General features: G+C 38.8%; 1 protein-coding gene across 3 annotated transcripts in view; it reads right to left on the reverse strand.

The window, feature by feature from the left end:
• Positions 1-3022: 3022 nt before the first annotated feature.
• The window catches only part of RPS6KA3 (ribosomal protein S6 kinase A3), a 45439-nt gene continuing 22756 nt past the window's right edge, over positions 3023-25705 (reverse strand). For 2 of the 3 annotated variants that reach the window (XM_032756670.2, XM_032756669.2), the window contains exons 12-18: positions 22515-22604; positions 20691-20849; positions 18003-18164; positions 16075-16151; positions 14787-14904; positions 9217-9357; positions 7894-8628 (exon numbers count right to left, since the gene is read on the reverse strand). In XM_032756670.2, coding sequence (XP_032612561.1) covers positions 8506-8628; positions 9217-9357; positions 14787-14904; positions 16075-16151; positions 18003-18164; positions 20691-20849; positions 22515-22604 — 870 coding nt within the window. In that variant the 3' untranslated portion in view covers positions 7894-8505. Of the gene's footprint in view, positions 6009-7893; positions 8629-9216; positions 9358-14786; positions 14905-16074; positions 16152-18002; positions 18165-20690; positions 20850-22514; positions 22605-25705 lie in introns of those variants that run through there. The other variant, XM_058441394.1, reaches the window with a different exon arrangement.

Raw genomic sequence — 25705 nt, forward strand, 5'->3', positions numbered from 1 at the left:
GTGAGCTACCGTGCCTGGCCAACTCCATCTTGTTTCTAACCTCCAAGCTGTCCTTGTTCATTCCTGGGTGTAGGCTGAACTAACTTTAGGAGAAATTTCGTTTACAGTTTAAAACAAAAATGATAACAGCCCTTTCCCAAAATGAATCCTCTTCTTGCCTGGGGACTAGACTGCCTTTGTAGGACTAACAAATTAGCCAAAAGATTAGAAATTATGGTTTAGGAGTCATGCAGTTGGAGGCTACAAGATTCTGACTCTCCCCAAATTGCTCCTGGGGATAACATCGCTATCATGAAGCCTAAGATCAGTGCTTGATAGATTTTGCAGACCCTGCACTTGATGGATCAGTTGGCACCACCGAGATCAATAAACTGGCTAATATGAGCTTGTGGCCCCCACCCAGGAACTGACTCATTGCAAGAGGACAGCTTCAATCTCCTGTGATTTCATCTCTGACCTGGCCAATCAGCACTCTTGACTCACTGCCCCCCACCCCCCTCCCCACCCCACCAAATTATCCTTTAAAACTGATTCCTGAATGCTCAGGGAGACTGATTTGAGTAATAATAAAACTCCAGTCTCCTATACAGCTGGCTCTGCATGAATTACTCTTTCTCTATTGCAATTCTCCTGTCTTGATAAATTGGCTCTGTCTACACAGAGCAAGGTGAATCCATTGGGTGGTTACATTTCTTCCATACAATAGCTGACTGCATACAATCATTAACCAAAATGATCCAGGATTGGAGTTTCGTTTTTTTTTTTTTTTTTTTTTTGCTCAGTGGGTGCAGAATAAGGGAAAGATATAAGGAAGTTGTGGGTGCTTCTGAGAGAGAAGTTCAGATTATCAACTATGGGGCCATGAGTTTAAGTCTGGATAAAAAAGGAAATTAAGACTGGGGACTGTGGGGGAAAACCCCAAAGGGATAAAATTCAAATTCCTTAATATGATTTATTATGCCTTTGATGATCTGGCTCCTGCTTATCTCGAGCCTCACATATTTCTTCTTCTCTTACTTTTTAAGTTCTAGTCATACAGAACTTTTAATTTTGAGTGCCTCTAATTCCGAATTTCTATATTCTATTCTACCCTTCTCCCTTGCCCTTTTAGGTCTCAGATTAATAACTGTTTCCTTAGAAGGTCTGCTCTAATCCCTAGGCAACCCTGCTAAATAAATATTCCTACAGCATCCTGCACTTCCTTTACCTAGCTTTTTTTAGTGTGTCAATTCTATGAATTCAGGGTACATTAATATAAAGCTGCAGAAGCCTGACCATGGCCAATACTGCTACTCTGTGTCAGTCTGTCTGAGAAGCCAGGTGTTTCTATAATCATGGTAGGCAGACTAATGAACTTCAAAGATGTCCATGTCCAAATCCCTGGAATCTGTGAATATGTTATCTCACATGGCAACAGGGAACAAAAGTTGCAGATGCAATTAATGTTGCTAATCTGTTGACCTTGAGATGGAGAGATTATCCTAGATTACCTGCGTGGGTGAAATCTAATCACATGAGTCCTTAAAAGCGGAAGAGGCAGAAGAGGAGGGGCAAAAAGATGCATGTGGAGAGGACTTGACCCACTGTTGCTGGTTTTGAAGATGAAGGAATGGGCCGTAAGTCAAGGAATGGAGGCAGCCTTTAGAAACTGGAAGAGGCAAGGAAACAATTCTTCCCTAGGGCCTCCGGAAAGGAACGTAGCAGCCGTGCTGACACCTTGATTTTAGCTCAGTGAGACCTGTATTGGACTTCTGATCTCCAGAACTGTAAGATAACAAATTTGTGTTGTTTTAAGCCACTAAATTGTAGTAATTTGTTACAAAAATGGTAGAAAGCGAATACAGTTAACATTCCTACCTTGCCTCAGCATAATGCCAAGTAGACCTTGAAGGTCGCCATCTTATCTCGAGTACCTAAATCCAAGTGGATATCCCCTAAACCAGCTGTTATGGGCTGAATTGTTATCTTCCCCAAATGCTTATGTTGAAGTCCCAACCCCCAGTACCTGAGAATGTAACAGTATTTGAAGATAAAGTCTTTAGAGAGGTGATTGAATTAAAATGAGGCTGTTAGGGTGGGGCTCTAATGCAACGTGACTGGTGTCTTTATAAAAAAAGGAACACCAAGGCTGCACATGCACAGAGGACCAACCATGTGAAGAGGCAGCAAGAGGGCGGCCAACTGTAAGCCAGAGAGAGGTCTCTGAAGAACCCAACCCTACAAGCACCCTGGTCTTGGACTTCCAGCCTCCAGAACTGTGAGAAAATAAATTCTGATTAAGTCACTCAATGTGTGGTATTTCACAACATGAAACTACTAAGAAATGTCAACTGGGCAAGAAAAGGCTAACTTCAGGCCTATATAACCCATTCCCTCTCTACTAGGAATCAATGAACTCAATCAAATTTCCTCTAAAATGTGCTGATATTTATTATTAGAGAGAAAATGTAAAGTCCTTATCTCTAAAATGCTTTTAGCAAGATATACTTGGTCTTTATAGATGGTTTATTGTAAAACTTGGGATTTGTGGATTCATGAGGCATGACTGGCTGGAGAATGAGGGCTCATTTAAACTGCATAATGAAGTATAAAAAGGAGATGTTGCAAAATCAAATGACTCCCTTTGTTTGAACAAGGTCTCCACATACAACGCTCAGAAAGAAACTTGTCCTTTTTGAATCCAAAGTGCACCGAGAGAGAAAAGGGCCATTTTTGGAGCTGGACTCTCTAACATTTTGGACTTCTCTAAAAAAAGAATATTTCATCTGTGTCTGGTGATCATCCCATATCCTTTGATTCATTCAAGTTTGGTATTGGGTAAGATCTATGATTTATGTGTTTGACGTGACAAACCCTTTGAATGAAACAAGATTATGCATGGAAAAATTATTTTGCACTTCTTAACTCAAATATTCCTGTTTTAAGTTCTATCAATCTAGTTTCAAAAATATACTTTGGATAGAATTTCACATTATAAAGGATTACATGATCAAAATAATCTGATAAAAGGGACAAACATGCATTGATTTGAAACTTTATTATATAAATTTTCATTTCTTTTAAAGATTACAAAACCTGTTCTATGACAGGAATACAAGCAATATTGTTCCAGGATTATTCATGGATACATCTGAAGAGCTTACACATTAATAGTATGATTTGAAAACTTCCCAGATTAGACTCTTAAGTAAAACAATTTAAAGTATTTACTGATATTTGATCCTTTACAAGCATTTTATAATTATGGCAGCAATGCCAAGCATCTGATGCGATTTAACCACCAACAAAAGGTACAATACGTAAGAATTCATGATATGGTATCTTGGGCTTCTGGCATGCCTTACTAGAGAGAAACTAGTATAAAGAAAGATCATATATAATAGTAGAAAAATATTTGTGATTTTTTTCTTTTTTAAAAACTATTTAAGTAGGCACCCACCCCATTCCCACCCATGACCAAAAATGCAAAATAAGTACATCCCTTAGGTGTATACCTTCCCTTTTGCTTAGGGCAACAGTTAAGATAAACTAATACATGTATATGATTTTAAGAGTTAAAAACTCATCACCCATAATCAGTAAGGATGCTAAAGAATGGCAATACCTTGAAGCTTTTTTTAAAATTAAAAAACAAAGCTTTAGATGGTAAACTACACTTACAGAAACACAAACCAAAATCTTTATGCCCTTGCTTTGTACGTGAAAGTTCTATTTTAAATACTTGTTTGAAAAACTCATTATACAGTTCATTCAGTACTATGGTGATAATAGGAGTAAAGATGTTCACTTCCATTAGACAATAAACTAATCTACTTAGAGAGGACTATTATAGCGACTCTCTTCTCATATACGTTTACATATACTCTACTTATGGCATGTGCTCTAAAGAGGTTTTATTGAGGTTTGTACCTCTGAACTTAAATCTCTATATTTGCCTTTCCACTAATCTCTATTCAAAATATCATATACTTTGCTAGTTGCTCTGGGAGAAGTCATGGACATTTAAACAGCTTATCATGCAGTTCAAGATTATATGGCAAAATAATGAGAAAAGTGCCTTAAGAGGTAGGAAGTAGGCTCTCATCCCAACCCTCGGTATGCCCTGTTATGAACAGTTAAAAAACTAGAATCAAAGTGGTAAATGTGAGGCTGATAGTAATACCAGGCTTAAGAAAATTAAGTTGACTTAGTTACTAGAATTCTTTGAGAACACTCAGTCACATTGGAAGCAGTTGCAAATCACTTGATCACACAGAATACAGCAGTGTCAAAAACACATAAAGCACACTGTAGATACAAATTCTTCTTGGCCATCCATATTTGGGCATTATCATTCTGGAGATTCTTCATTGGAAAAAGTGGTTAAGTGTGGCTCTGTTGAATACCACAGTCCCAAGAAAGTGAATTTCATTCCTTCATTAATTGGTCTCCACCAATGGTCACTTGGGGAGACCAGCAAAATGTAAGCAACCTGGGGTTGAAAAGAGGACTATTTTCATTAATTGAAATAAAAATACTGAGTTAAGTCAACTTATCTGTGAATTAAGTAAGGCTCAAAGTATATATCCAGTTTAAAGTTAGTTACATGGCATTGGGCCTTTCAGAGGGACACAACTCTAGGACTAGATTGAAACCTCCTGGTTTAAGCACCAAGGTCAGCCATGGAATCCATCATATTTGTTAATCTGAGAAAACAGACCTTTTCTGAACCTTTACATTCCTGAGCTATCTATCCTAATGCCTTCATGAGTCTCAATGCTCAATCAACCATAAGATAGAATTTTCTTTATAAAATATAGTAAAGCAAACTGAAAAATTATAGGTCATTTGTAAAGGCCAGGAAGTAGAGAATATCAAAGCCATGTTGAGATGGGTATTGCTGGCCTCCATGGTGATTAAGCGCATCCATAGCAAGGCCTGCAATCTTGAATGCTTTTCTGCTCTCATCCCAGGCTGGGCTTACCTGAGTCCCTTTTGTGCCGAATACATTCTGCCCTCTCTTGAAGCCTTTGCTCTGTTCAAATCTTTCCTGGGCTGAAGGTGCAGGGCACAGCTAACTGGACAGCCCCACCTCCCATGATGTCCCCTGGCCCCAATAGCAGTCACTTCTTAAAAAGAGATGGGAAATGGTTGACCCAAACCCGCTTTTCAGAGTACAGTGCATGTGAAATGTGGAAACTCTATAGCATACACACCACTGCTTCTCTCCAGACAATCATAACTGACTTTTCACACACACAAGCTTCATAGCATCTCAACTTTGGGCCTTGTCAAAATTATTACATTTTTGGACTTTTGGGGTTGTTTGTGAATAAATGCATCCATATCAAATCTGTTAAAGTTGGGGGTCTGTTGCATTAGAAATTAGACACCTCTATAAACCAGAAAAAGCTGAAATGATTTATAAAAAACAAAAATTAAAAAAGGATTAAAAACTTACCTTCATTTAACATCATCACTTGAAAGGGAAGATACAAAACACATGGTAGTGTAATTCATACTTTCCAGTATGTGCTTGACAAGCTTAAACTCAATCTCTCATTTTGTAAAAGAGGCCTGATAGTTTAGTTTCTTCTTTCACAATGAAATATCTTTAAGACTGGACTGATACCTTCTGGGAGAAGCCTCAGTAACTGGCAGCACTAAGTGGTGAAAGGCGGAAGCCTTTAGGGGCCTCAATATCACAACTGTAGGGGCCTGAAGAATTGACGTTGAGAAATTAATGGAAAAGTTAACCCAACACAAGCACTGTATTTAGAGCACATTGTTGGCCAAGTTTTTCCACTGTATGTCAAAAGCAATGGAAGAGAATAACAGGACCACAGATGAAATAAATTTAGGTAGAAAGCCTTCCATTTTGTGAACATATAACTTGCTTTTCTCCAATAAAATTGGCTGCTTGACTAGGCAAAGAAAGCAATTATCTTCAAAAGAAATAAAAGTTGGCATCACATACCAGTAGAGGACTGCCCAAGAAATATGTAGTTTTTGAACGCAGCTACTGGTTGCTGATCATATGAAGGAAAGGCAGCATGGTGTTATGAGGGGGAAAAAAAACGAAATGGGGAGAAGTTAAGGATTCTAGACTTTGATATGTGTCTCAGGTTCTCTACATGCAATATGAGAAAGTTGGATCGGGTAATTTATAAGGATTTATGTGTTTACTTCTAGTTCTAAAAGACTATGATGGACAATACTCCTAAGCAATTATGGAGTAGCATCAGTGTAAAAAATCTAAAAATATATCTTTTTCTGCTCAGAATGACATTAACATTTTAAAAGTGACAATAATTTGAGATGACCATAGTTTGAAACACTGAATAGAGGAGGGAAAAAAGCTCTCTTTCCAGGCAATGGAAAGCAGCTTTTAATAGTTAGCATCCATATATTCAAGAATTTGAAAATACTTTCTCTGTCTAGACATTCTGACATCCCTCCTATACATTATTTCATTTAGAAGCTAAACTTACATTTGATTTCTATGCAGTAATCATTTTTGTGTCACTTGGGCAAAAGAAATGTTATAGATTTCCCCTTTCTCTTTAATTGCATAGAGGAGAAATTAAGGAATGACAAGTGGATTTCAGGACATTTAGATAAACCACACTCTCTTGGCTTTGTACTCTTAGGGGAAAATTTAAAGCTTCTGTGGCAGGAAAAAAGGTTTCTGATATAAATGGCTTATTACATGATGACTAACAAAAATCCGTATGAGTACATTCTTTTTTTTTTTTTTTTTCTTCTTGAGACAGTCTCTCACTCTGTCGCCCAGGCTGGAGTGCAATGGCGTGATCTTGGCTCACTGCAACCACCACCTCCCAGGTTCAAGTGATTCTCCTGCCTCAGCCTCCTGAGTTGCTAGGATTACAGGCACACGCCACCATGCCCAGCTAATTTTTGTATTTTTTAGTAGAGATGGGGTTTCACCATGTTGGCCAGGCTGGTCTCAAACTCCTGACCTCAGGTGATCCACCTGCCTTGGCCTCCCAAAATGCTGGGATTACAGGCGTGAGCCACTGCGCCCGGCCTGTATGGGTACATTCTTGATGAGGTAAGTTAAATCACTTTTTTCTTGCTCATATGTCTTTTACATTACATACTGATGTATGCTAGGCAGCTTGGCAAAGACACAGGTACTAATGGGCACTGAAGTTTCTTTCATCAAATACGATTGTGGAAACTACCAAATTAGATGCAGATAATGAATACTGCAATCTAAGCAGGCCCAGTGGCCATTACGAAAACCGATCATTCCTGAAGTCAAAGGAAGCAGTATGTGGCTATACATTATCATGAGGGATTCAGAAAATACTCAATGCTGTTCATTTAGCCTGCCCTACCTATAATTTTAGGTTAGAACAGATACTGTTTGATCAATAATGTTTTATTCCCTAAAATAAGAAAGTTTAAATCCAATTTCATACAGAGGCCTTTGGCCTTTATTACATTTAAATTAGTGTTTAATATAGAATATCTATTTAAACATGAAATATCCAATAGGACTTCAATTACCTGTTGCTAAATTTTCCTTCACCAATCTCCTTACCATGACTCTTAAAGGGCTTTGACGTATATTGGCAAAATCCCAGATGATATGCCAAATTCTAAGTATGGATGCTATGTAAGATTAGAAGTGCAAGGACTACTTCCTTAATTAAGGAAAAAAGAACTCTAAGGAGTTGCAAAGTATATGGACTAACTTCATAGGTGTATTCTTGACTTCATGCCACACACAAATGATAACTTTCTCTACCATAACAGCTCTCTAGGTTAGTCTGACAGAGCACCTGACTTTAAGAAACAAATAAATGAACGAACCAGTGAAACAGACATGGGGAAAGATATGTACATTTTGGAAGTATTACATTCAACAGCTGTTCCACAATCTGGCCATTTTTAGGGCTGTCCAACAATACTGTTAATCCAGGTGAACTATTTAACCAGATTTAATAGTCAATTGATTAATAATAATAGATTCCAAGTTAAACAAGGCATGTATACATTAAAGAAAGCAGTACAGAAATGTACTGTATATGAACTGTTTACAAAAACATACAAAATGTTGGATGGCACAAGGGATACAGTGCTAATATAAACGGATTGTTTAAGCTAAGTGCTTAACATAAACTGTCCATCCCTATAACTAACAAAGAATATTTCAGGGACATGAAATATTTCCTATAAAAATAATGCTATATGGTGTACTTTATTCAGTGTATTTTTAGGTGGTATTCATATGTTCATTATTTTTCTCATTGATTCAGTGACTATATCTTCATCATGTTTCCATTTTCATTTCTTCTGAAGCTCCAGGAAAATCTAACTTGCTAACAATCATTTAAAGCGAGAAGAGACGAAAGCAGGAGCAGCAGCAGGAACAGCAGCATTATGGGTACCAGCTGGGACAGTGTGTGCTTGCAGGTGTCTCTCAGATATGTGCTACCTGTCGCCAGAACTTGTGCTATCAGCTTACACCATGGTACCAAATATCTCACTGAGGTCACTTCACAGGGCTGTTGAGGTGATTTTTTTAATACCTCTCCGCTGAGCAAGAGTAGAGCGGCCTACTGGTTCCAAAACTGGTGACTGATTACGGTTCAAAGCAGAGTATGTAGCTGCCATGGCACCCTGAACAAAGGAAATAAAGGTAATAACAAAAATGACAATGGATAGTCACATGTACACAAATACAAAATGAAGAGTTTTTTCATATGCAAATGCATATGGATTTTATTTGGTTCATAATGAAAATAACCACACCGGTCAAATCCACTGACTTAACCAAAACTGTAGAGGCCAACATGGAGGTTAAAATTATGTACGAGAGAGAACAAAGATAGGCTCACAACAGGCAGTCCTCACTTCTCTCAGGACTATTCAACATTTTTTCCCTTTGCATTCCTTTAATGCATAAAGGCACTAAAGAGACAGGAAGGCATGCTCTTTAAGTTGGGAAACCCATAAGCTTAATCTGTCCTTATTGATAGTGAATACCTACTTATGTAGACTGAGAGGAATTCAAAAGTCGCTCTTAAACTAGTTTTATTACTAATATATTGATATGCCTTGAGCTTTTCTAAGTCATCCACTGTAAGAGAATCCCACAACAGAACCGGATGCAGGATGAAAGAGAAAGGTGCTGGGGGCATGGACAGGGCTTCTTGAAGTCTCTCCTGGAGGACATGTGGAAAACGGTGACTGTATGGGGCTGCTCACCTTTACTAGATGTGGTGCATCCTGTCTGTTTAGTTGGTATTGCGGCAGTTGGTCCCAGTGGACGATCCAAGGATGTCTGAGCACAAGAGCAGCAGTCAGTCTCTGATGAGGGTCTACATGAAGCATCTTTGACACCAGGTCCTGTAATGGGAATAATAAAACAAGCTTAAACCTTTTGTTTTGCTTCTTTTTCTATGGCTCTTGATACTAATAAACATTCTTCCTTAGCTTCTATGATACTGCTTTTTCTGGTAGCAGCTCTTTGGTCAACATGGTAATTTGGGGGAAAAAAAATCAGTCTCCATTTTTTCCCTGCTAAATAACAGTAATTTGGTGCATCACAAGGGGTCAATTTAGCACATTTTATATATCTTTAAGTACTCTGGCTCTTTTTTCCTTCAGATTTTCTGAGTTTCCTACATTTTTGCAGGTTTGTTTATTGATTGATTGATTGATTGATTGAAACAGGGTCTCATTCTGTCGCCCAGGCTGGAGTGCAGTGGCATGATCTTGGCTCACTGCAACCTCTGTCTCCTGGGCTCAAGTGATCCTCCCACCTCAGCCTCCCAAGGAGCTGGGACTACAGGCGTCCGCCACCATGCCTGGCTAACTTTTATGTTTTTAGTAGAGATGGGGTTTCATCATGTTGCCCAGGCTGGTCTCCAACTCCTGGATGCAAGTGTTACTCCCGCTTCAGCCTCTCAAGGTGCTAGGATTACAGATGCGAACCACCGTGGTCGGCCAGTTTATTTTTAAGTAATATTCAGTTACTTAAGATTTTTTTTTGTGCTGCTGGTAATACTGAAAAACAACATTAATGTCCAATCATAGGAATTTAATTGGAGGGCTCTAAATGCCCCCTGAAAAGATTATAGTATTTTTTTTTTCCTACTTCAAAAGCAACTCATGGGCATTAGAGAATAATCTGAAACTACTGGAAAGTGAAAGCACATGAGGAACAGTTCCATAATCCCACTCTTCCAGAGACAGTCACTGTTAGCACTGCATATCTATCTAAATGCCATTCCTATGCATGGAATATAGATGCATATAATCGCTACGTGGTTTTACAGTCTTCAAAATAACACCACTGTCATTTATAAAAGCCACCATTTTTTAAATTTTTCATTCAAAATACATTTGTTAAGTATCCATTAAAGGCCAGGCATTCTGCTAAGCACTGGGTAGTTAGCAGTGAACAACACAGAAATGAAGTCTAGGCAACATAGTGAGGTCCTGTCTCTACAATTTTTTTTTTTTTAAAAGCTGAGTGTGGTGGCATATGCCTGAGGTCCCAGCTATTTGGGAGGCTGAGGCGGAGGATCATTTGAGCCCAGGAGGTCAAGGCTGCAGTGAGCCGTGATTGAAACACTGTACTCCAGCCTGGGCAACAGAGCAAGACCCTGTCTCAAAAAAAACAAGACAAAATGAACTCTGACTTCATGAAGTTTTCAGTTCGGTGAAGGAGAGATAAAGAATCAATAATCACAAAGCAAGTAAGTTCTTTGACAGGTTGAACAAACACCAGGTGCAGCTAGAGGGACACAGAGATACCTGACTGTACTGGGCGAGGTGGCTTAAAAGGGACTTTTTAAGAGGAAGATAAGACCTGTAGGATAAGCAGGAGCTAGATTATAGAAAGGAAGGGGGAAACACTACCTCAGGTAGAGTAGAGAGAATGGAGAGTGAATTTGGAGGAACGCTGTCAGGTGGGAGAGAAGACGTCACAGTTAAGGAATTGGCAGCAGTACAATGCGGCTACAGCATAAATTTACTGTGAAGGTGAATGTGGCAGTGGATAAAGTGGGAGAGATGAGAAGGGACCAGATCAGGAAAGTCCCTGTAAGCCATATTTGCAAATGTGGACTTATTTGATGGTAATAAAGTGTTTAAAGTTAGGGAGTGATGTGGTTAAGTAGAAAGATCACACTCACTGAGTGTGGAGGAAAATGGACTGGTGAAAGATGACAGCTTCAGGGAGGTGTATATAATGGAGAAAATTGGGCTGGGCGTGGTGGCTCATGCCTGTAATCCCAGCACTTTGGGTGGCCAAAGTGGGAGGATCACTTGAGCCCAGGAGTTCGAGACCAGCCTGGGCAACGTAGTGGGACTCCATCTCTACAAAAAATTTAAAAATTAGCTGGGAGTGGTGGTGCATGCCTGTAGTCCTGGCTGTTCAGGAGGCTGAGGTGGGAGGATAGCTAGAGTCCAGAAGTTTGAGGTTGCAGTGAGCTGTGATTGCACCACTGCAACTCCAGCCTGGGCAACACAGTAAGACTCTGTCTCAAAAAAAAAAAAAAAAAAACAAAACAAAAACAAAAACAAAAAGAGAAAAATGGAGGTATTTAGGATAAAGAACTGACAGAATCTGGTGGTTAACTAGATCTTGGGAATTGGGGTGATGTTGTCCCAGGTACTCCTCTGCTATGAGACACTTATGGTTTCTTACTTTTAGTTATTAACAGCTAAGAACAGGGATATGCACTTGAACAGAGCTGGAAATAAAAATAAAAAAAATTAGGAACCTCCCTTTTGCAATTCTGAAAGTAGGCAAAAGTGCTTAAAATTGCATAAAAGGTTGCAAAACTGTCCAGGAGTACAACAAAACTCAATTATAATTTTAATCAAATCTATACGTTAATGAACTTTTGGCAAACTCACTTCAAACTACTTGTCTTACTACAGCCCCTTTAATGGCTACTCCTCCTAAGCTTTCTCTTTAAGCGGTGCTCTCCAGAATTCCTTCCTTGGCTCTCTTACCACTCTGCTCAGATAATCTCATTCATATTCATGGCTTTAGCTACTACGGATGATGACAACTCTTAAGTGTCACCCCAGACTTCTCTTTTAAGACCTATAACCATATAGACAGTTGCCTGATGGACATACATCTCTTAATTTATAATGTCCAAATCTGCAACCACCACTCCTCTCAAAACTACTTCTTTTGTATTCTACAAATCAGTGAAGGATACTACCCCTCATCCATCTGCCCAAGGTAGAAATGGGGACTACATACATTATAACTGCTTTTCTCTAATTTCTTATGTATAATAAACCATCGAGTCTATTTTGCCTCCTCAATTTCTCTTCCATTTGGCTCAAATTCCATCACAACTGCTCTAATATAGGTCCCTCATCATTCATGACCTGAAATATTGCAAAACCTTACAAGTACTGTCCCTAATATTAGGTCAGTGAGGACTGAATGAAACAACATAGGTAAAGGTGTTAGCATAGTCCTTGGCATATAAATGCTCAGTAAATGCCAACTGTAGTCTTCTTGCTCTCAAAGCCACATATGACCCACATGTCTGACAACATTCACATATGCAACTTGCTCTTGAGGGGATACACCCAGATTGATAGAGCCCTCCCTTCTATCTTGTGGCTAATCATGGAATTATATCATGCTTGTAATCACAAGTCTTAACTACATATTAGCAACAGTTACTAGTAATAACATGGAATCTATAAGATAGGCTGTGAGTTGGATGTAATTTTTTATGCTCTGTGTCTCCATTCTCACCTGCCCTTCCTCTCTCACCAAAAAAGCATACCCGGATATAAGTGAATGAAGAAAATCACAGTGATAACCTCCACTTGCTTTAACTTATTAAAAAATCAATGTGTAAGCCCTGATATTTTATTATTGGTAACATATACTTAATATACCTCACAACCTATCATGACACAGTTTGTGGTGGACTCCATAGCTAAGAATTACTGCTCCACAGAATGCACTTTAAAAAGGAAAATCGATCACTGCACTCCTTAATATGTGTTTTAACAGCTCCACAATACCCAGAGTTAAGCCCACAATCCTCAGCATGAGCCACAAAGCCTTTCACAATCTGGGTTCATCAGCTATCCTCTCCCATGCAACCCTGCACTAGTCACATGGAATGACCAGCCTGGAGGCATTCTACTATTCTCATGCTATCATCACCACCTATCTGCATGTGCTGATACCTCAGCTTAGGACTACATCTTTCTGCTCCCCAAATCTGCCTGGCAAACTCCTTCACTGCTTCTGGAAAGCTTTCCTTAAAATCCTTCTGACTAAGCATCATCTGTGAACTTCTTTAGCACAGAAACTGTACCACTGTTACAGCACATGTGACACTGTACCATATATTTTTGGCTGTCTCCCAACTAGACTGTGAGTAACCTGGGCTTGGGATTTCTATCTTTGTCACATCTTTTATCTCTAAGGCTTTCATTTATTAAGCACATTGTAGGCACTCAATAAGGGAACTACAAAGGAAACAAGTACCCAGAGAAATGCATTATCTGGTTTAAGACATTGTTAGAAAAAGGTAAAGGCTAACATTTCATTTTATTTATTTAGTTTTGTTTATTTTTTTGAGACAGAGTCTTGCTCTGTCACCCAGGCTGGAGTGCAGGGTTGCACTCTTGGGTCACTGCAACCTCCGCCTCCCTAGTTCAAGCAATTTTCCTGCCTCAGCCTCCCGAGTAGCTGGGATTACAGGCACCTGCTACCACACCTGGCTAATTTTTTTTTGTATTTTTAGTAGAGATGGGGTTTCACCATGTTGGCCAGGCTGGTTCTGAACTCCTGACCTCAAGTGATCCGCCCACCTCGGCCTCCCAAAGTGTTAGGATTACAGGCGTGAGCAACCGCGCCTGGCCAACATTTCATTTTAAATGCAGTTATAAAACCAAATATTATCTATACAGACATTAAATTGGTCAACTGAGGCTTCAGGCCCTATGCCAATAGAATCTATATACACTTTTGATGTGTTCTATTTACTTATACGATCACCTCAACTCAAGCTTTCACCCCTAAGAAAAAAGAATATGCACTTTTACCAATATGTAACCTCTTTATCTACTCTGTTTTTCTTATTTTGAAGTAAAAAACTTCATTTTTTTTTAAAGAATTCTCTATGAAAAAAGTGAAAATAGAACAGAGTTGGAAAGCAAGTCAGTGCTATTCAGGGGATGGCAGATCTTCCAGTGAGAAGGACTCTTCAAATGATTTCATGCAGATGCTATGAAACTATACATCTGTTTATTGTGAAAAAACCGAAACCCCTTTCTTCATAATCTGAATTAAAAATAGAACATGGTATAATTATTCTAGAGAATGAGGGCTGTGGAATCATATTTAGTTTGAAGCACCCATTTTTACCTGGTATGTAACATGGACAAGTTCAAACTAACATTCTGGGCTCTGGTTTCCTTCTGTGAAATGGGGATACTGCCACCTATTTCACAGGGTGTTATGAGGATTACATGACATAATTTAGGTAAAGTGGCGTGTGAGGCACACAATAGACAGACAAACCATGAAGACTACCACAGTTATTATTTATCATGTTCTTCAGTGAGAAATAGTTTTAAAAGTATAAATAATAAGGCCAAACCAATGTCAGCTGGGAAAGAAACAAAATAATGGGTCCATTTTTGAGTTCAAATTATTTGGTAACATCACTTTAACATACTAATTTATAAACAAAGGTTTCTAACTGGTAGTATTTCTTCTCACTATGGATCATAAAAAGTTATTTTCTCAAAATCTTATAATAGGAAGCCATACTTACCTTTGCTGTGTCTGAAACAGAATTCCAGTAACCACCACTGAGTGAGAATTTTCCGCTACCTATTCGTGCCAATATTTCCTCTGGTGTATCATCAGGACCATTTGCAAATGGAGTGTAACTAATTTATAATAAAATTAAATATCAATGAATAAAATTTATTATTTGGTTGGTAATCTCAAAAGTACTCTAATTCAGTTAATGTAATATTTTATTAAAATCTACCAAAGTGAAAAAAATCAACAAAATGAAGCTCCATAAGGCACCAGGTAAAGTATAGGTTATAAATTATTAATTATATTTAATATACAATAATATAAATATTTTAAGACCTGACACATTATAGAATAAAACATTAAGAAATAGTGTAGGCCAGGCACAGTGGCTCATGCCTGTAATCCCAGCACTTTGGGAGGTCAAGGTGGGCGGATCATGAGGTCAGGAGTTTGAGACCAGCCTGGCCAACATGATGAAACACTGTCTCAACTAAAAATACAAAAATTAGCCGGGCGTGATAGTGCTTGCCTGTAGTCCCAGCTACTCGGGAGGCTGAGGCAGGAGAATTGCTTGAACCTGGGAGGCGGAGGTTGCAGTGAGCCGAGATTGTGCTGCTGCACTCCAGCCTGGGTGATAGAGCAAGACTCCGTCTCAAAACAAAACAAAACAAAACAAAAAAAAAAGTCTATGTTTCTCACATGACAAGAGTACAAAAAAGTATGGAAAAAATCAATTTAGGACCTCGAGACATTAATAAATAGCACATTATAAAAAATCAGTAATGATATAGCCATAAATGTGGAATTGTTACAGAATTGTATATGTTAGATAACATGAGAAAACATGGAAAGATATGACAACATCTGAATTTAAAAAAAAAAACCTACATAGGCCAGGTACAGTGGCTCATGCCTGTAATCCCAGCACTTTGAGAGGCCAAGACAGGAGGATCACTTGAGCCCAGGAGTTTGAAACCAGCCTGGGCAACACAGCAAGACCCTGTTTCTACAAAAAAATAAAGAAATTAGGCAGGTGTGGTGGTGCACCCCTGTAGTCTTAGCTAGTCCTATTCGGGAGGCTGAGGTGAGAGGATTGCTTGAGCCCAGGAGTTTGGGGCTACAGTGAACTATGACTGTGTCACTGTACTCCAGCCTGGGCAACAGAGTGAGACCCTGTTTCTAAAGAAAAAGCAAACAAACAAAAAAAACCCCAAACAAAACAAAAACCTAGATAACTTAAGCAAAATATTGATGAACAAATGCTTAGGTGCTTAGAACATATGGTATACACTCACCCGGTAAGCATTGTATAGAGTAGGACACCAAGACTCCATATATCACAAGCAGCATCATAGCCTTGTCGTTTTAAAACCTAGAAAAAGTGCAAAATTAGTATTACTATACCACCATTTTGTATATATATTTGTATAGGCTATGAGTTGAATTATATATTCCAAATCAACACCTATAAGGAAAATTTCAACAGAACATGGTACCAAATAAGGCAATACGTTAATCCTATTCTAGAACATTCTACTACTAATAATTCATATATAAATTTAATTTTGGCATTCAAATTAATATTTATTGAGTGTTTTAGGTACACAGGAATATAAAACAAACTGAAGATAACTTTCTTATTTTAATGAATTTATATTTTGTTTGGGGCTACACAAATATTTACAAAAAACAATGCTTTTAAGAACACATACACACACATGCACACAAAGAACACACATAACCTAGCACAACTTTTATCAGGTATGAACTATGACAAATACAAAAAACCCCTGCTTTCCTCAAAAAAAAAAAAATCTGATGGGAAATAAACATATAAATAGTTAACAACTCAACCTGATAAATATTATAATAAACTCAAGTCTGGATAGGGTATGGTGGCTCACGCCTGCAGTCCAGCACTTTGGGTGGCCAAGGTGGGAGGATCACTTGGAGCCAGGAGTTTGAGAGACCAACCTGGGCAACACAGCAAGACCTCTTTATTATTATCACTGAGACAGGGTCTCACTCTGTCGCCCAGACTGGAGTGCACTGGCGTGCTCTTGGCTCACTGCAGCCTCCGCCTCCCGGGTTCAAGCAATTCTCCTGCCTCAGCCTCCTGAGCAGTTGGGATTACAGGCATGTGCCATCATGCTTGGCTTATTTTTGTATTTTTAGTAGAGACGGGGTTTCACCATATTGCCCAGGCTAATCTCAAACCCCTGAGTTCAAGCAATCCGCCCGCCTTGGCCTCCCAAAGTGCTGGGATTACAGGCTTCTGAAACATGGCATCTGGCCAAGATCTCATCTTTAAAAAATAAAAATAAAAAATAAGCCAGGCACGGTGGTGTTCTCCTGTGGTCCCAGCTACCTGGAAGGCTGAGGCAGGAGGATTGCTTGAGCTGAGGAGTTCAAGGCTGCAGTGAGCTATGATTGCACCACTGTACTCTGGCCTAGGCAACAGAGGGAGACCCTGTCCCTAAACAAACAAACAAAAACCCCAAATTATGTCTTAAATGTTATAAGTATGAAGATGAGGAAGCAATTTATTCCTGACATGGGGAGAGAAGGAAGGCTAGAGGGTGGCCTGCTTATATTGGACCTATAAGTAAGACAGCAGAGCAGGCTTAGTGATAGGTCAGAAGTTCAGTGTGTCTAGAACTTCAGGTAGGGAATACCGGAGCAGGTAGGGAATACCAGAGAGACTGAAGGTCTTTTTTTTTTTTTTTTTTGAGGGGGGTTCTTGCTTTGTGACCCAGGCTGGAGTGCGGTGGTGTGATCTTGGGTCACTGCAACCTCAAACTCTTGGGGTCAAGTGATCCTCCTACCTCAGCCTCCTGAGTAGCTGAGACTATAGGCATGCCACCATGCCCAGCTAATTTTAAAATTTTTTGTAGAGATGGGGTCTCACTATGTTGCCCAGGCTGGTCTCAAACTCCTGGCCTCAAACAGTCCTCCTGCCTTGGCCTCCCAAAGTGCTGGGATTACAGGCATGAGCCACCATGCCCTGCCTCAAGGGCTTTTATAGTATCTTAAGAAATTTAGATTCTTCTGTAGGCAATCAGATGTCAATGAAACATTAAACAGGGAAATGAAAGGCTGGCATTTTATCCTAATTATTTCTTCAGTAAGTCTTCAATTAAATTATTATTAATAATTCTGTATTAAACATAGTGAATGAGTTTTAAAACATACCAATACTGCAAGCAAACTCTCTTACAATTACCTCTGGTGCAACAAAATTTGCAGTATAACAAGGAGTCATGAGAAGACCATTTTCCGCTCTCAGCTGTTTTGCAAAGCCAAAATCACAAATTCGAATAGATTCCGGATTACCAGATTCATCCACATAAAGAATGTTGCTAGGTTTCAAGTCTCTATGAACCACCTAATTGAAATACAAATTAAAGAGTTATGTTAACAATATATTACTGAAAGTTCTTTATTCACAAACTGTCAGGCAATGCACTTAACAAGATGATGAGTGCTGACCTTTAAATTAGCCCAACATTATAAAATACTGATAATGTAAAGCATAACTCTCTAACATAGACCTGGGGCAAGGAGGAGGAGGAAGAAAGAATAGTACTTACCTCCCTCCGCTTTGTCCAATTGAGTAATTGGGTTAAGGAAAATTGCAAACAGCAATAATATATCTACCTCCAGGTTGATCACTCATTTAATACTGAGTGTCTATCATGTACCAGGGTATTATATAAGCTGCTATAGATACCGTGGTGAACAAGACCCATAAGATCCTGGCTTTTCCATGCTACGAGCTTACACAGTTCTGGGGGAAGCAGAGAATAGGTTGAGAGAAGGGGCATAACTAGGGAGGTCACTTTAAATAGGGCAGTCAGGGAGAGTCTCTAGATGAGGTAACATCTGATCCAACAGCTGAAGAACAGAATGAATGAGCCATAAGAACAGTAAGGGAGAGTCATTCTAACTAGAAGGAACAGCATGTACAAGGTACATACACAACAAATATATTCTGATAGACTAAATGGAATAGACAGGGCATTGAGGAGTAAAAAGGAAAAAACCAAAACAAATCTGGACTCTATTTTTGGTATTGCCTATTGATATACAAGGTGTTACACATGCAAGAAGAAATCTCTTCTTTAGAGTTCTGTATTATTTTCCTCTTTTAATGATCTACCTGAGTACAGTAGTCCCCCCTTATCCATGGGGTGTATGTTTCAAGACCCCCAGTGGATTCCTGAAATTGAGATAATACCAAAGTCTCTTTTTTCCTATATATATATACCTATGATATAGTTTAATTTATAAATTAGGCACAGTAAAAGATTAACAATGACTAATAATAAATTAGAACACTTGTAACGATATACTGTAATAAAAGTTATGTGAATGTGGTCTCTCAAAATACTGCAATATTTCTGACAATGGTTGACTGTGGATAACTGAAACCACAGAAAGCAAACTTGCAGATTAGTGGGGGACTACTGTACTTTTTTATCATAAGCTTCTCTGACATTCCTTTTTAGACTTAAGTGTGCCTTCTGTCACCAAATTCTGAGTCTGTGTTCCAATCAATCAAATTAGATTTAGCTCCTCACATCCAGGATATCACTTCTCCAGACTATTTTAATAACAAATTACTGATGAGGCATTGGGAAAAGAACACAGAAGACTTTGACGACTGCAAGGTCCTAAGTTCCTCAGTGACTACTGAGTTCTACTAATTTCAAGTTACAATACTAGGCAAATCTTGATAAGTTACAAGTCAGGAAGCTCTAGAATTAACACATTCTACTTGGCTTTCAGGGGCAAAGACAAAACAAGAAGAATGTATTGAAACTGAACTCCTTAAGAAGTAATCTTTTATATATGCATGTATCAAAACATCATGTTGCATACCATAAGCATATATAATTTGTCAACTAAAAAATTTTTAAAAAATTGTTTATTTTCCCCTTGCTTTCCATTCCTCTTCACTCGTCTGCTGTTCTCCTTTCCTTCCTCCCTTCCCTCCCCTCATTCTCTCCTTTCCTCCCAGACTTCCCTTCTTTTTTTTTTTTTTTGAGATGGAGTCTCACTCTGTTGCCCAGGCTGGAGTGCAGCGGCGCAATTTCAACTCACTGCAACCTCCGCCTCCCGGGTTCAAGCAATTCTCCTGCCTCAGCCTTCCGAGTAGCTGGGATTACAGGCATGCGCCATGACGCCCGGCTAATTTTTGTGCTTTTAACAGAGACAGGGTTTCGCCATGTTGGCCAGGCTGATCTGAAACTCCTGACCTCAGGTGATCCACCCACCTTGGCCTCCCAAAGTGCTGGGATTACAGGCGTGAGTCACTGCACCCTGCCGCCTTGTTTTAGAAATAAGATTTTCTCGAACTCCTGACCTCAAGTGATCTGCCTGCCTCGGCCTCCCAAACTGCTGGGATTACAGGCATGAGCCACTGTGCCCAGCCTAGAAATACAATTTTCTTTTGCTGTTTACTAAAAATCTGCATACAAGAAGAATGAAGAGCATATCCACCAGCCAGAAGCATGTGACTCCTTGGCCTCATTGTTTTAAGGATTTCCTTTTATACATGAATACAAACCAGGATTCCTTGGTTCTGCTTCTAACCTGAAGTGGGCCTGGTTTTCATGAGTACAGAGTGACCTAGCAGAAACAATGCTATGTTTTCCAGGTCAGAAGAGATCACTTACTTTTTCTTGGAAGCACAAGAGTTTAACATAAACAAGCTAGGATATCAAAGGTACACTTCAATCTCAATAATAAAAGTTTATATAGAGGAAGACCAGTAGGGTAATTCAGCTAATAGCAGTTATTTTCCATTTCATGCATAAAGTAACTTCTATCTAATTTTAGCTCAAACATAAAGGAAAAAAGTGTGTGTGTATATATATATATATATATATATAGTGTTAAAAAGACTTACCCCTTGTGCGTGAAGATATTCAACGGTTTTGGTTATAGTGAACAGGACAGCACTGGCCTCTCGTTCAGAGAAAAATTTTTGTCTAAGAATTTTATCCAGCAATTCACCTCCTTTCATAAGTTCTGTTACTACATATACATATTTTCCATCATCATATACCTATAAATTTCAACATCAAAATGTAAATATTATTTGAAACTTTATATGTGCCCAAAACAAAGTTTAAAATATAAAAGAAAAATTAAACTCACTTCATATTCAAGAAAAATTTTATTTATTTATTTATTTTGAGACAGACACCCGCTCTGTCGCCCAGAAGTGCACTGGCACAATCTTGGCTCACTGCAATATCCACTTCCTGGGCTCCAGTGATCCTCCCACTTCAGCCTCCCAAGTAGCTGGGACTACAGGCACATGCCACCACACCTGGCTAATTTTTGCATTTTTTGTAGAGACAAGGTTTTGCTGTGTCTCCACGAGCAGTGATAATCTGAGGAAATTTGAGTTTTGACAACCCCCAGATAAGGCCTTTGGGCCTATGTGAACATCATTAGCAAGAGAAGACTTAACACTACCTGGGGAGTTCACACTGTTTGCCAACACTTTGTTATAATAAAAGTCAAGAGAGACATAGGCAACATGGTTATCATGACAGTCCAGGGAAAGATACTCTACTTGTCCTGGGGGTGGCAATGGGCAGGGCAGGCTTCCTGGAAGAAGCAGTGCCTTAGCAAAATCTTATATGTGTGGTAGTTAGCCAGGTAAAGAAAATAGATGGTGTTAGCAACTGAGGGAACTATAAATTCAGACAGAGCAGCGTGGAAAATGAGCCATATGCAAGAAATTTACATACTAGAACACAGAGCATAAGGTGTATGAGAAAGGGTGTGTGAGAAGTCTGAAAACTACAGAGGAAGGCAGGGTCTTAAGGGGCTAGGGACTTTAGACTGTAGGCAGGGAAGTTAAATGGGTAGTTATGAGTGTTAGATCTCTTTTCTAGTAATGTGGAAGATACTTTGGGGTAGTCTGGAGAGTGAGACTAGTCAATATTGAATATGAACTAATAGTAATATTAACACTGAACATTTAGGTAAGTGTTCAAGTAAGTGCAGATATTAAAAGCAATAATATCGTAAGTACTTTTCTTCTTAAAGCAAAAGTAGAAAAAAATAACTGTACAAACATATCTTTATTGATAAATGAAATTATGCCATATACACATATACATTGTTTTCAAATCTACTTTTTAAACTTACCATGTTGAATTTGTTTTGTTTTGTTTTGTTTTTGTTTTTGAGACAGGGTCTTGCTCTGCTGCGCAGGCTGGAGTGCAGTGGTGTGATAACTGCTCACTGCGGTCTTGACCTGCTGGGCTGAAGCAATCCTCCCACCTCAGCCCCCAGAGTAGCTGTGACTATAGGCATGAGCCACTATGTCAGGCTAATTTTTAAATATACTTTACAGACAGGGTCTCCCTATGTTGCCCAGGCTGGTCTTGAACTCCTGGGCTCAAGCAATCCTCCTGCCTCAGCCTCCCAAAGTACTGGGATTACAGGTGTGAGCCACTGTGCTTGGCCCGGCTAATTAAAAAAAAAATTTTTTGTAGAGATGGAGGTCTCACTGTGTTGACCTGGCTGGTCTTGAACTCCTGGCCTCAAGTGATCCTCCTACCTTGGCCTCCCAAACTGCTGGGATTATAGGCGTGGGCCACTGTGCCCAGCCTATGATGAGTTCTTTGTCTACCACATGATTTTTGAAAATACACTACTTCCAATGTGAGTTAGACAACTGATTCAAATGATCCATATTAAAGAATCTACTTACATCCTTTAGAGTGATAATGTTTGGATGCTGTCCATAACGAAGAAGAATTTCAATTTCTTCTGTTGGGTCTCTCTTGCTTTTATCAATAATCTAAAAGGCAAATATTTATCACAAAACCTCATGAACTATACAGTTATAAACATTAATTGTTTATAGCTACAGACCTTGGGTATTAACTCATGTAAATAGTGTATAAATAAGCCATTTATCAATCAGTTTTATTCAACTACCTGGCCAGATTGTTTAATCAGAAAGCCAGTCTTGATACAGATGGCAAGGCTGTAAATTCCAACTCATGAGGTGCATTCCCACCACGCCTCTCCAACATAAGTTTGTAGTAAGATTAGGACTTAACCAGACACTCAAAAAGCCTCGAGAAAAGGTACCAAGAACACAGTTAACATATCTTTTCTTCTATCCTTGAGGCCTTAAACATTTGGGAACTCAGTCAACTTCTAATCCCCCATCAATACAGATAATTAAGAGCTAGATATATCTATAACACCACCACTAGCATCTGCTTATTGAATAAAGTTTACTTCCTTTAATAGAATGCTTCAATTGAATATCCTGTTAGTTGTAAGCTACTTATAAAAGCTAAGAACAATCTTGTTTTTGAAGTTAGGCAAAAAGCTACATAGAAAATCACACCTAGAATTTTATTTGGTTAGAATTTGGTTTAATTATTATAATAAAGCCCTTTAAAATAGTAATGTAGCTTTCTAACCCTTTTATTTTGGCTGCTCCTTAAAAATATTTCTCTTAATGTTTTAATCTGCTAAACTAATATTATATAAAAAAGACAAATTTTGCTTTCTATTCATTCAAAGGGTAGTCTGAAACAAATTAGGTGGCCTTTGTATGTTCAATTTTAAACAGCTTAGTAATTAAGTATGCACTAAATACCCAGACACTCCAGCAACCTAGGAAACAGGTTACAACTCTCAGCATGGGTCCAATCTTCTATCTGAAATGCATTTATAGTTGACTCTTGAACAACACAGGTTTGAACTATGAGGGACCAATTACACGTGGATTTTCTTCTGCTTCTGCCACCCCTGAGACACCAAGATCAACTCCTTCTCTTCTTCCTCCCTCCTCAGCCTACTTAAGGTGAAAATGATGAGGAAAAAGACTTTTATTATGATCCACTTCCATTTAATGAATAGTAAATATATTTTCTCTTCCTTATATATTTTTTCTTTTTTTGAGACAGGGTCTTGCTCTGTTGCCCAGGGTGGAGTGTAGTGGTGCAATCACTGCAACCTCGAACTCCTGGGCCTAAGTGATCCTCCCACCTCTACCTCCTGAGTAGCTGGGACCACAGGCACACACCACTACACTCAGATAATTTTAAAAATTATTTGTAGAGATGAGGTCTGGCTATGTTGCCAAGGCTAGAGTACAGTGGCACATAGCTCACTGCAGCCTGAACCTCCTGAGCTCAAGCAATCCTTCCGTCTCAGCCTCCTGAGTAGCTGGGACTACAGGCACATGTAGCCATGCCTGGCTAATTTTTAAACAATTTTTCTGTAGAGATAGGGTCTTGCTATGTTGCCCAGGCTTGTCTCAAACTCCCGGCCTCAAGCAATCCTCCCACCTCGGCCTCCCAAAGTGCTGGGATTACAAACGTGAGACACTATGCCTGGCATGACTTTCTTAATAACACTTTCTTTTCTCTAGCTTACTTTATTGTAAGAATACAGTATATAATACATATAACATACAAAATATGTGTTAATCGACTATATATGCTATCAGTAAGGCTTCTGGTCAACAGTAGGCTATGAGTAGTTAAATTTTGGGGAGTCAAGTTATACGTGGATTTTCAACTGCTTGGGGATCAGCACTCCTAAGTCCTGTGTTATTCAAGGGTGGACTGTACTTGTAAAACAGTTCTGTATATGGAGAACAGGGAAGATAAACATATAGGTGCCCACTGTAATCAACTGCAAATGATAGTGTGGAATTAGGCAAATGGGTGATTAAGAGGAGAGGTATATGGAATAGACATGCTAATTTAAGAGATGATCTGGGACTAGTCTTTTGAAAACTAGAACACACTGGGAGGGGTTGTTTTTGGCATGGATCTGCTAATCTGAGCCCAGTTTGCATTAGATCTATACTTGTGCTTGTGGACCTCAAATGTGTGGTAATTTCAGTAGAATCCAGTTGTGTTGGGATTGGTTTTATGAATCACTTAAGTTACAAAAATCCACAAATAGCTTGGAGATATTTTTGAGGTTTTAGGCACAGTCCTCAAGGTTTCTGTAATTCAAAGGGGCCTCAGGACATTTCTGCTTTTTATGATGTATTTATGGAGGCAAGACACATCCTTAAACTGCCTACCAAATACATTATTAGTCTTTTCTCCTTTCATGTAAGCAATTTGAAAATTTCTATGTATCTTAGATTTCAATAAGAGCAATGAATAGGAAAATAGAAAATTAAATGTATTTCTTTAAAAAATTTCCTTCTTTAAAATTAGCTTCACTGTCCTCCCAATGAAGCAAATTAAATGTATTTTTATGCTTCATCCTTCTGACAGAAAGCCCTATAGACACTGACAACTTTAAAGCAGTTACATCTAAGTTTAGAAGAGTGATAACAACTAATGTCACTATCTCTCTAAATATGAGCTATGCATATTTATAAACCAGTCCTAAGGTTCAAATAAGTTGAAAGCTTTAGACATTGTTTGAATTGCTTGAGATTGGAGAGCAGAGGTTACTATTCCAAGAAGTGAAAAGAGACTTGAACATAGTGCTTGTTCACTTACTACTAAAGGTTTGAAATTCAACTTTATCGCAGAGCTAGGTTCCTTGGTTTCTGGCTTAGAAAATTCTGTCTTAGGATACTTGATGAAATTAAAACAGCCAATGATAATGAATTTTATGATAGTGGTTTTTATTCATTTATTAGTTCCCAGATCCTTTTAGATGCAAAGAAAGGTATGAACTTTTTGCCAGAGAAGATGTAAACACACAAAATTTTGCACACAATTTTGAGGAATTTGCTGACACCCTGAGCATAAAATGGGGACCTCTCAGAGTAAAAAGATACTTTAAAAATCACTTGAGGTAAAAAAAAAAAAATCACTTGAGGTGTAAACTGGTACTGCTCTGGGCAAACTAGATATATAACGACCTGACCTTTAGCTCACAGGGTTCTCGATTAAGATCTCTGAAGAT

This window comes from Hylobates moloch, unplaced genomic scaffold (assembly GCF_009828535.3).
Source record: "Hylobates moloch isolate HMO894 unplaced genomic scaffold, HMol_V3 SCAFFOLD_7, whole genome shotgun sequence".
NCBI classification, from domain to species: domain Eukaryota; kingdom Metazoa; phylum Chordata; class Mammalia; order Primates; family Hylobatidae; genus Hylobates; species Hylobates moloch.